The sequence below is a fragment of the Cyprinus carpio genome, chromosome A6 (assembly GCF_018340385.1).
Source record: "Cyprinus carpio isolate SPL01 chromosome A6, ASM1834038v1, whole genome shotgun sequence".
In the NCBI taxonomy this organism is placed as follows: Eukaryota; Metazoa; Chordata; class Actinopteri; order Cypriniformes; family Cyprinidae; genus Cyprinus; species Cyprinus carpio.
The window spans coordinates 20094175-20106714 of NC_056577.1; the positions used below are offsets into that span (position 1 = coordinate 20094175).

Below are 12540 nucleotides of genomic sequence, written 5' to 3' on the forward strand. Positions count from 1 at the left end.
GGGGGAGCCCCTGCTTTGTTATGTAGGGAAAGCGCGAGAAGAAAAAGACAGGGAGATCTAAGGACGCTCTTGGCTTTTTGGGAACAATTTATAGACTTTAAGGAATTCCTAATTGAGAATAACTTTAAGCGCTTGCAAAGATGAGTCTGGGTTTTTTCAGGCTTGGTCAGCCTTCTTTATTGCATTCCCACAATGCATGATGTTTCACATGGTGCTCTGTGCTATTTTTACCATAGAGTATGGTGGGAGAGGAGACTTGGATAATTGCCTCTCTTTGTCTTTTTTCGGTGACATCAACACCCCCCATGACTCTCTCTCTTTCTCTCTGCCTCTCCGTCTACATCCAAACACCAATTACACCAACATCCCAACGCCATGGCAACAGCATCATGTGACATGGGCTGCCGCTGAGGTTTCCCTCCCTCCCCAGCCTCCAAAGATGGCTGCCCAGGAATCACGAGGACACCACTGCGTCTCAATAACATCTGCCAAATCAACCCCCAATTCATCAGAATGGGGAGAAGGCAAATGTCCAAAATCGATGAGCTGTCCTTGATAAAGCCACCGGGAGCAGAGTCCAATGACAGGGAAAACCCTTAGTGAATATGGTGTTTGTATAATTTTTCCCAAATGGACAATCTTTATAGTGCCCAAAAACAGCAGACCAGACCATGCTGTCCTCATCACACTCACCTATGATGGATAAAATGGTGCATTTCTCAACCATACTAGAAGCACAATTACACAAATGATTTACATTGAAACAAATTACACTCAAAAAATTGCTAGTAAATTTCATTAATAATTACAAAGAAACAGCAAGTAATATTGAAATTAACATTGTATCTAGTGTTTACTTTTTCTCTCTAATAATCTTAGATTTATTTAATAATCATTTTTTTTTTTTTTAACAGTATATTTGTTATTTACTTGCAACTGAGCCTGTTTTCGCCCCTTAACACATAGAAGTTGGTCTCAGATTTGAGAAGCTAAAAGAATTCATGCAGTGATTTTGGATTCTCCGAACTGTGAAATGTGTGTGCGTGTCTGTGTTTGTGCACCTTCATGAGAAAAAGAGAGTGGGAGGGAGAAAGGGAAAGAGGGGGGAAAGAGAAAAATGGAAAATAGCGAGAATCTCTGCATTATGCTGCAGTGGGGGTTCCTCAGCGATGCGCGAGACGTCTAGTCAGAGCTGTAAACAACTGTGACATATCAAAGACGGGCTGCTTTCCACGCCTCACATTTCTTCTTATCATCCATATCAATAAATCCATGTGAGTGTGTCTCTCTAAGCCCTGTGAGAAACATGGCTGTAGTGGGGCGGATGTGCACTCACTTCTGCTCTGAGAAGAGTAAAGGGTGAATGAAGGGAATTTTATTCTCAAAGAAAGACCCTTCAAACACTTGATTAAAGCTAACCGATTCTATCACCTAACATTGATTCCCCGTGTAAGGCATTTAGAGGCAAAAAAAAAAAAATTATTTAGGAAATCATAGTTGACACTTTGTTGACATTTTTTCTGTCCTGTAACCGATTCCCTTTTTTTTTGTACCTTTTCGACATCAGTAATTCATTTAAATGATCCTACACGGTCATAATTTTTTTTAATACAAATATTCTCTCCACATTTCCTTCAGTATCTCAGTTAACATTACCTCATAAAAGCTACATTATAATTAAAAAATAATAAGCAAATTGCTTTTTAAAATAGTTTCATAGAGCATGGCTTGAGACACCAAAGGACATGCTTCCCAAATGTATTTCATGTCAACTACCCATTGGCAGAAAATATGCATATAAAATTTCTATGTACGTAGTTGCAAGTTTTCATTTGGGCATTTCTTTAGAATGGAATAATTAGCAATTAGATGCAATTTTATTTTCTCCACTAGTGGGCAGTATATACCCACAGATATTAAGTGAGCTACTGCTTTGTGCAGTCACCTCACACTGTTCGCCGGCAGCATGTTCAATTAATTTGTACTGCCATAATGACCTTATCTAATGTATCAATGTGTTTGATGTAGGACAGGCGAGTCAATCAATCATCAAAATACATTTCACTTCTTCACAGCTCTTCCATTGTCTATATTCTTATTTTCACATCTCTCTCTGTATTCAAACTTGTATAAAACTTGTATACACTGATGTTTTTTAATAACATCTATTTACAGGAAATGTCTTGTGTATATCATCTAGTGGGAAACCCCCCATCTGTTTCTTGGTCAGAAATTGTGGGAATTTTACGGCACTGAATGATGTCACTTGAGAAGCACATAATTGCAAAATCTGCAAATTCTTAACAACCACTGATACTGTATATGATGATCGCTGGAAGAAAACTTTGAAGGACTGTGACGCACATTGAGATGACAAACGAGTTCTCCGGTATATTCATACGGTAACATCAATAATGACACAACAGCTCCTGAAGAAATCAACAGCTCTTTGTGTGACAAACCAACAATGCCTGAGGATACAAGCGCAACGTTTCACTTCCTCTGAATTTCTCAATGTGCACAAATGTGTGTGTGTACAAAAGCCACAAATGGCCACAGTTTAGTTATTAAATTACAGGCTAAAATACTTTAAGCTGCTTTAGTCTCAATTATATCCACACAGAAAACAGGGACAGGAAAACTTAAAGTTTAGAAAGGAACTTTAAAATTGATGAAGATAGTTTGTAGTGTTTCAATTATCAGAAAAAAAAGCACAAACTGAACATTTACACATAATTTAACAACAATTTTCATGCAAGCTGATACTGGTGCTCTCAGTCTACAACAAACAAATTATGCAGGATCTTTAGAAACTAACAGTAGTTTGACTTGAGACCATTAGTTCAATATTACATGGCTCTGACTGGCTTATATTATAAATATGTGACTGCACAACTCATTTTTTTTAAAGTTATAACTAAAAGACCACTGCTTACATGACCACACATTGTCTCATTTGTAACTTTTCTCAAAACAATCAAGTCCTGTGCAAAAAAAATAAGCCTTTTCAGGAATTCACTTTCACATCTATAAAGCACACACATCCTGAGAATTCAGAAATAAAAATTTTAAAAAAGTTACTTTAGGCAATAGTTATGTCCTTGAAAAATCCACCAAGTAACTTCCAACAAAAATGAACAGCCCACTAACAACTTATAAGTATAAAATAGAGGCTCACCTTTTTCCAGCAGTTAACTTTTCCGATCTTTCTCTGTTCTTTCCTCTCAAAGCAGCAAGCTCCCATTTTAAGTGAGTTAAGTTTTCTAAGTCCTGCTTGCTGTGAGTTTGTGTCACCCTGGCTGTCTTGAGTCTCAAGGTTTGGCGTTTGACAGACGCAATAACGTTACTGACTAATTTTGAGCTGTGAGCGCTGACTATCCTTCAGTGTGTGAGTGTATCAGTGTATACACACTACCCCTCTCACAGAGGGACCGCCTCCTTCTGACACACACACATACACTGGAACTCTAACCACATTGCAACAGTTTATAGGGTAAATAGTGTGCTCTAGAATCAGGTCAAGCAAACTGATGTAATCTCTTGAAGGCATCAGAGCAAACATATATTCTGCCACGCATATGCAGATCTATAGGACGTCCTGACTTGCAAATAAGAAAAATGGTAGTTATAAAATTTAGAACGTTTACAAGGTGCACCCAAAGGATAATCACAAATGAAATCTTTAATGTTTCATTTTCTTCTTCTAGACCATGAGATTACATATAGAAGGGAAGTGGAAACTTTTATGTATCCTGAGCTTTCTCCTGGGGACTTTATAAGTGTCCCCTCTTAATGTTACTTTTAAAAGAAATCTCAAAAATTTAACAAGATTGGGAAGTCTGCAATTTTAAAAAAAGATTTTATGTAATATAAACATGATGTTAGGTTTATATTACATTAAGTTTATTTTTAATTCTCCATAGGAATTTCATTATAAACATATGATCAAATGTGACTGAACTTTATCAAAATAGTCCAAAAAGGAAATGTTCATGTATTATAAACCATGTTTTCTCTCATAACTTTTCAATTCAGTGACTACATTTGGCCATGGACTATTTAAACAACTATAACAAAAAGAGTGAGTCTGCAGTTCTGCTATCTTGACTGGAATGTCCAGTTGACTGAAACAATATATTATATATATATATATATATATATATGTATGTATGTTGGCAGAGAGATCCTGGAGCTGATACTGTATAGATTTTACATGCACACATATGCACATACAGCTAAATATCAGGGACAGGCGTCTAAAAGGGTAGCAAAAGGTCAGATGTCCTGGTATTCTCTGTACAATTCTGATGGCTATCTTTATGTGTTATTTCCACAATCTCATACAAAAGCTCCTAGCATATGAGCGTGTCTTGAGCCAATCATGACACAGTCACAGGCTTTGTAATTGTCCCATTTTCTTGCATATGTATTATATTGTATATTATTGCATGCATCTCATTGCTGGCCTGCATGCATGAACATATTCCAGTAAAATTATATATTTATATCCTTAGACTGATCATTTTACTTAATATGCAAATTTGTGCACAAAAGTTTTTGAGAAACCTTATTTTAAATTCTTCTTGTTTAAGAATAAGTCTGACAAAATATAGTGAGGCTTATGCAAAAATAAGTAAATACATCTGCCCTAAAAAAGAAAAGAAAAAAACCCCCGGTCAAAATCATTTTAATAATAATCTTCTTAAATCTTCTTAATAAAAAGTATTAACATGCATATTTCCATGAAAAGAAATGCTCATGTTTTAAGAATGCTTATACTTTTACTGGAAAACCGGCCAAAATGAATGATTATGAAAATTATTAACAGTGAGAATTCCAGTACAAGCATCTGTATGATTGAATGTGTGTGCGGGAGTTAGTGTGTATGTATTCATCCCTATTGTCTGCAGTAAAAGTCCCCATGCTGCAGTGTATGCTTGTTTGACGTCAGCAGAGGGAGAAACAAACAGGGAGTGCGGCCTTGCCATGCCATACAGCACTCACTCCTATTGTAGTCTGGACCCGGCTAGTGCTTAGGAAGGAGACAGGAAACCTGAGTCACAGCTGCAGGACATACACACACACACACACACACACACACTGTGGAGATATGCAGTGTATCACATAAGATGACACTGACAAAGATGTGAAAACAACACATAGTGTAAGTAAAAACGGATGATAAACAAAATAAGTTGAAACATGTACATACGAGTTTGTAACACTGATAAATATTGTGCTTGTCATATAAGCAGAGGTTTTATGAGAAAATAGGCTATTTGTGTTTCAAAAAATTATTTATATTGTATATCATATTGCTTTGATTATGCAATTAAGTGCTGTACATGTATTCAAGTCTAAAAAGAGGGAAAAAAATAGATCTCCTAATAAAAAGTTAACATTTAACTTGATAAACCTCACTGTTAATAAAATTTGCCCACAAGCTGTCAATCAAATCAATTTCAGAGCACACCGCAGTATACTGCATTTCCAAAGCAACACAAAGGGGTGTGGAAAAACGTGCTGTAAAAAAGACATGCTATAACCTGTTCAATAAGCTCGGAAGACTTGCTAACACATTTATACAGAGAATGTGTGAGACTGTTATGATAATAAAGTGATGTGGCATCTCGAAGGCCTTGTACTTCAAATACCTTGGAAAATGCACCACAACTAAATCAAAATAAACCTTAAAATTTAAAATCGAGTGTATATTCTGCATATTCAAATAGATTCCAAAAGCAAACTAGAAAACAGCAGCTTGAATTTTGAATGCAAACTAACTTGCATGAGGACTGACTCTCAATAGCCCCATTCACAAAGCGGCCGTTGACAGAAGCATTACAAACTATCAGGAAGAAGTTCTTGAACGCGCTTTACTGCACAAGCATCCTCTGACAGTTTTTACAACTTCCAAAGGAGCTCTTAAAAGTGATGTGCTGCATCTTCTCACCTTGTTGGAGGCCATGTCGCTGACGGAGCGGTATGTTTGGATGGTTTCCAGCTGATCCAGACACCAGTCCAGCTCCTCCATGGTCTCCACGGCCAGCTTCTGGTAGGACTCGTCTGGACAGAGACACACAGAAAGGGGGGCACCGTGAAAATCCTGCTGCACGGCCACTCCAGCACAGCCCGCTAGACTATCCTTCATCCTGGGCTCGCACACACACACGCACACACACTCCCAGACTGTATGAGAGAGTGAGAGTGGGTTCTTCTGAGTGCTAGCTGTGAGAGATTTCCCCCCCTGCTTGATCCCTCTCATTGGCCTGGTCCTTGTGGCTAGGTGATACTGCCTCTTTGGCTTCGTGCCCCTTCCTCTCACCCCCTCCTGACTCTCTCAGTGTCACCCTCTCTTTGCGTGCCACTCTCACTCATGTCTGAGAGTTGGCTGTGTTGGGGTGATGCAGCCTCTTGGCTCTGTGCTTCCTCATTTCACTGCCCCGTTTGGCATCTCTCTCTCTCTCTCTCTCTCTCTCTCTCTCTCTCTCTCTCTCTCTCTCCCTCTCTCTCTCTCTCTCTCTCATCAGTTCCCCTTTTTATCATTTCTGGCTTTTGTATGCTCTGATGTCAATAGAGAGAAAAAAAGGGTGTTACTTTGCAAAGCTTGCTGTATAAACTTGTACACACACACACACACACACACACACACACACGTTCTTGTTGTGAAAAACACTTGCAGAAATCTTGCAAAAATGCATGTTTAAATTAAAAATACATGCACATTTTAAGACACAAATATTCACTGTATATTCACAGTGATTTCAATGGAAATGTACAATTTAGCAGCATCTCAATGATTTCATTTATTCTTATTTAAATTTTTTAAAATTTTTATTTTTTAGGTTTCCTAAATGCCAATTTTCTGGAAGACATTTTATTAGCATCTTTATTTCAAACTTCAGTAAATTTGATTAATTAATTTCTGTCAATCAGATTCATTTGCATCACTCAAAACTGCTCACTTTTGCCCTGCATGGAATTTTTGCATTTTGCATGTATTTAAAAGTTTTCATAAAACTTGCAATTTTTTTAAAAGTCAAACATTCCTAAAACAAAACAAAACAAAACAAAATTACATTTCAAAATATTTTAAGATAGAGCTATTACATTTAATTAATATTTTACAAAATTACTGTTTTTCTGCATTTCTGATCAAGCAAATGCAGAGTTGGTCAGCAGAAGAAACTTCTTTGTAAAACTTTTAAAAATTCTTAACGACCCCAAACTTTTGAACGCTAGTGTGTTTGGGAAATATTGCTGTTTTTTTGTTATATTGGTGCATATAAAAAATATTTTAAAAAAAGAAAGAAAGAAAGAAATTTTCTTCTTTGTATACAATACATTTTTTTTCATTTTTATTAGATTTTTACAATATTTGCTTTTATATTAAACATTTTCAATCTACTTGGAAACAAATACCTTTTTAAATAATTATGAGATAAATCAAATAGTGTCAAAAGTCTGTACTATACTGTTCAACCCAACAAAAGAAACAAAAGCAACAAAAAGCACATTTACACAGACACAAAAAATGACACAGCACCACATTTTATCATGCGCTTAAATTAATGTCAAGATGTACGTAAATGGGTTTGCATCATTCCTTGCACACCCCAGAAATGTATGAAGCAACGGAGTAAGCTGTGTTTGTGTGGATCTTGTTGAAGCATAGATGTGTTTACAGTAGAGGGGAGTTTGGTGAATCGGTGCCCTGTGGCTTTGGGACACAGACGAGCCCTTGTGTGCCTTTGACTTTGCTGTGGTGGGTCTCCTAGTTGCAGAACAACACAGCAGTAGAACTTTAGCAGGGCCCTGTCGAATGATACTTCTCTCTAATCTCCACATGCTCAAAGCCACACAAGCATATTTGCTCTCTGAACACTGGGAAAAAAAGCTCTTTGATGTGGGCCATTCTTTTTTTTTCTTTCTATTTTTTAGCATATGGAGAGGTACCTGTAGACTACAACACCAAAGCAATGTCGGAAAGTTAGAAAAAGGGTTTACATTTTCACAAAACTAGACAAAACCAGCCTTATACCTAAAAGAGAGCAGCTAAGCATAACCACATTTGTATATTTCTAAAGGAAATGTGAATAGTGCATGCCCATGAAAAACTGCCATGATGCTAGGGTGTGCGTGTGGCTGCCAGAGCATTGGTATACAGTTGCTGAGGTGTTCTGAGTGGTTTGTGGTGCATTGGTATATAGTTGCTAGGGTGTTCTGGGTGGTCGCTAGGTGGTTGCTTACTGACCCAAGTCAAAAGACCACCCTCAAGTCTCTAACATTCCTGTCTCTAGATAAGACTCAGGTCCCAAAGTTATATCCAGTTTTAGCTTTAGAGAATATTTACATGAAATACTTGAATTGGTTTAAACAGTCTAATCTAAATTAATCTAAACTATTACTGAATTATGTTCAATAGAAAAATAAAGACAATACAAAAGCAGCTGTAAATAATACTATTATATATCAAGTGATGGATATATATAATGATAGATAGAACGATAGATACAGTAGAATGATAGATAGATAGATAGATAGATAGATAGATAGATAGATAGATAGATAGATAGATAGATAGATAGATAGATAGATAGATAGATAGATAGATAGATAGATTTTGACTTGATTTAAACATTATGGTATAAGGTTTAGTTAACTTTATTTGTTATTGCAAAGTACAGTTATGTTGTAAAGTTTATATATTTTTTTTTTATTTAATTCGCATTTCTGTCTCCTCTTATTTCTATACATACACTACTCTGAAAAGGTGATGTGCGCACAAGTCTTGGGTCTGAAATCTGTCATTATGAGGCAAAGCATGTTTGACAGGACCAGTGAGGTGTCTGGCCACATGTGCGTAAGAAGGGTTTTTCCCCGTTTTCTTCCTTCGAGACTTGCAGGAAAGACAGACACAGAAGCTCCGACGGTCCTAGCAGATTCGGAAAAAGGAGGCAATGGCCCAGGAAAGATGTGGACATATGGCCATGCTGCAGTAACCCACATACCATGGGGTCATTTAATTACAGACAAAAGAGGACAGATCTCATCTAATAAGCTGCCACTACGGATCCACAAACAAACAAAAATAATAAATAAATGATAGATTGATATGTGTGAACTTGACTTGCATCATTCAAGGACAAGCGTAGGTGTGGTGTTATAAGAAAAAGTATCAGCATGCCGAGAGGTTGGGTTTTGCGGCCACAAACTGTTTGCATATGTGTCATTTGAGGTTACTGCAGATCACAAATATCAAATCATGTCTTCTGGTCGTTTGAGGGTGTTAAAGTCATGGCTGAGTGCTGTGCATATGTGTGTGAGCTGTCAGATGTGGTGTGTGTGTCTGTTTCCCCGATGTGCATTGAGAAGTTTTTTGAAAGCATGTGCTTCCATGTGTCATTCTTCCTTTCTTTCTCTTTCTCTCATTCCTTCATCTATGCCCCTCCTGAATTCATGGGTAGTGTCTCAATGCTTAGTCAAGCAGTGGAAGCATAAACTATAGCAATTCCAATAAAGAGGAAGTATGACCACTGACGTCATCTCAAATCTCAATGGACCTACTAAGAAAGCACTTCTTCTGGTTCTGATTGTAAGACGAGAGAGAGATATAAAAGAAAGAAAGAGTTGGGGAAATTCTGGAAAAGCTTTTTGTAGCCAAAGGACATTGTGAAAGAGTGTAACAAATGGGTTTCTCTCTGTCAGCAGTGAAAAACTAATGGCTTGCTGAATTTAAGGAACACAAACAATATCATTTAAATCACATTATATATTATTCAAATAAAAAAAATATATAGATTTTTTTGGGATTGGAGACTCTTTACCAGAAGATTGACTCTTTAGAAAAAAGTCAGTATATTATTTTTTTATTTATTAAAACAAATCATCAACCTTTATAAAAATATGTACTGGTAATTTAGAATACATGTAGGATCATATCTTCTTCCATACATACTTTTTAAGAATAGTCTGTCTAGTATCTTTCTATGGAGCTTCTCAACATCAACATTGTCATCTTGCTCACTGGTAAAATTCTCTGTAAAGCTGCTTTGAAAGAATATTTGTTGTCATAAGTGCTATAAAAAATAAATAGAACTCAGTTCAATCAAATTGCAGAGTTTTGTTCCAACCCTGCTCGAACACACATACCATGTAGTTTTCAAATAAGCCTGAAGGACTTGATTAGTTGGATTAGGTGTGTTTAATTAGGGTTGAATCTAAACTCTGCAGGGCTCTGGCCCTCCAGGAATTGAGTTTGACACCCCTGACACAAGATGTCTTATTTGCCATTGTACTGTACTGTAGGTTTCAGAGGATGCTCCAGAGCGCCCCCTTTGTGGCCACTATGCACCCACACTGGTGTGGATCTCACAGCAAAATATTGCTCAACAGTCCATGCAGCAATGTGTAGGATTGTGAGGACTGAATGTGTCAGTAATTTCTGACATATGTTTTTTGACCTCCAAAGAGCCATACAGACAACACATTTTACAGCAGATTCAGTAGCTTCATTTCTGAGCCTTTAGTGTGGCAAAGAAGCACAAGAGGTTCTTGATTTTTCAAAGTGAATGTGAAAGGCAATTCTGTGCACAAAAATGATACTGTACTCATTTATGATGCAACAACCTCTCTCAACAGATGTTATGCTCTTTTAAATGCAACAGTGGAGCATCATAGAACTATGTGGGACATTCCATGAGTTCATTTTATGGTGGTTTCAACATGCCAATTTTCTGAGAAGCATAAAACTGGTTTAAAAAAAAAATGTTTTCCATTAAGAGGCAGAAGCCACTGTTTTGGCTCTGAGGACTTCAACAACAGACACATTGAATAAACGAAGAGTGCTGGAAAAGACCGCAGTGAGACGACCCGACCACATGAATGGGAGTCCTCCGCAGAAGTTGAAACGGGTGCTTGTTGAATTGGGCATGTTAGACCACACAAAACACGAGACTTTGAAGCCATATTTTCAAAAGAGAAAATGGCAAAGGACCGCCAGTGAGCAATGAGTTACTGAGGGCCAATTTTTTTTTTTCATTTAAAGGTTAGAATATGTTACAAATAATTCAGTTTCATAATTTCAATGTTAAATTGTTAAAACATAAAATGTTTTATTTTTTTGTTCCAGTTTGTGATACAAACTTGGCCCCATTTCCATTTGTGTGGGTGTGAGAGAGACAGGGACCAGATCCATCCAAATTACAGGGCCTGAGTGTTGTAAAACAGCCCCCTCAGTTCTTCTTTCTCCATCATGGAGCTGTCCATCCGCCTCTCTAAAACTATTCCAGACATATTCCAAACTCATTTACAAGGGTATGCTTCAGAATCAAGAACTAAAACTGGCTAAAATAACTGCCAAGAGGAAAACTATAGGAAACGGCATGGCACACAAAGAACCAAGCAACAGTGGTCTAAAACTCCTGCCCAGTCTTGATCCAAACCCTTCTCCTCATTCCTCACACCCATTTGTTCAGTTATGGTCAGAATCACCTCTTCACACATCTCCAGGCTAAAAAACTCACATTTGCCCAATAAGGCAATGAAAAGCATAGCAGGACATAAAAAAATCACTTGTAAACACAGGTAGAGCTAGAAAACAATAGATATCAACAATAAGTCCATATTTGGAGTTATGAAAACAATGGTTTTCATGTTCGCAATCAATATTATTACATTAGTATTGATAAATAGGTATATATATGTAAAGTTTCATTATGAAGGTGCTGTCACATTTGGCATTTTTTTTTTAAATATCTGTTTGTGAAATCCGGTCATTTTAATAGGAAACCACATGATCAAGAATTCTGTGTGAGGAGGAAGATTAGCACAAGGTTTTGTAACAGGTTTAAGTTGGTCATGCAGATTCACCGTATTACCCAACAGAAACCACCTTGTTTTTAAACTGTCTTATGTGTGAGCTGTGCTTTATATATAGCTACATTATTAACAAAAGACAACAAACAATTACAATACAATTGTAATATTCTGAAAGCATTTTATTACCCCTGTACTGAAACATATGTATGTTTATGAATCCTTTAAGCTTCACAGAATATTAGATTTGTAGAAACCGATTGGTTGATTTAATGTATTTATAATAACTGAGCAGAAATTAATAAAACAAGTTAACATTTGATTTGACACTAGTTGTGTATCTCTCTAAACTTTGTTTAGAATTCTTTTTAGATATTGTCAATGTGTTAATCGTTTACATTTCAGTGTCTGTCCAAAGGTAGCAAACTGTATGTTTGTTCACTTTATGTACAAACACATAGAATCCGAATGAGATCACTCTGTTGACAGTGGCATTTGGAAATTTCCACATTTGTTCCATTAAATTCAGAATTGATGAGCAGCATTTCATGAGTCAATAGTCAGTTCAGTGAGGGGACGTGGGGTAAGCGACCACACATCATACAAACTTGTATTCACGAGGTCCTGGTGGTGGTAAAGTGAACATACACACACAGGGAAGGCTTTGTCCTTTCACCTGGCTTGAACCCTGCCACCAAAGTCTAGAGTATTGACAGACCTCAA

The 12540-nt window shown here is 37.0% G+C and overlaps 1 protein-coding gene across 4 annotated transcripts in view; it reads right to left on the reverse strand.

Annotated features, from left to right (window-relative positions):
- Positions 1-12540, reverse strand: part of LOC109106633 (cAMP-specific 3',5'-cyclic phosphodiesterase 4B-like) — a 130506-nt gene that overhangs the window by 8380 nt on the left and 109586 nt on the right. For all 4 annotated transcript variants that reach the window (XM_042758343.1, XM_042758344.1, XM_042758345.1 and 1 more), the window contains one exon: positions 5954-6066. In XM_042758343.1, the coding sequence (XP_042614277.1) occupies positions 5954-6066 (113 nt within the window). The remainder of the gene's footprint in view (positions 1-5953; positions 6067-12540) is intronic.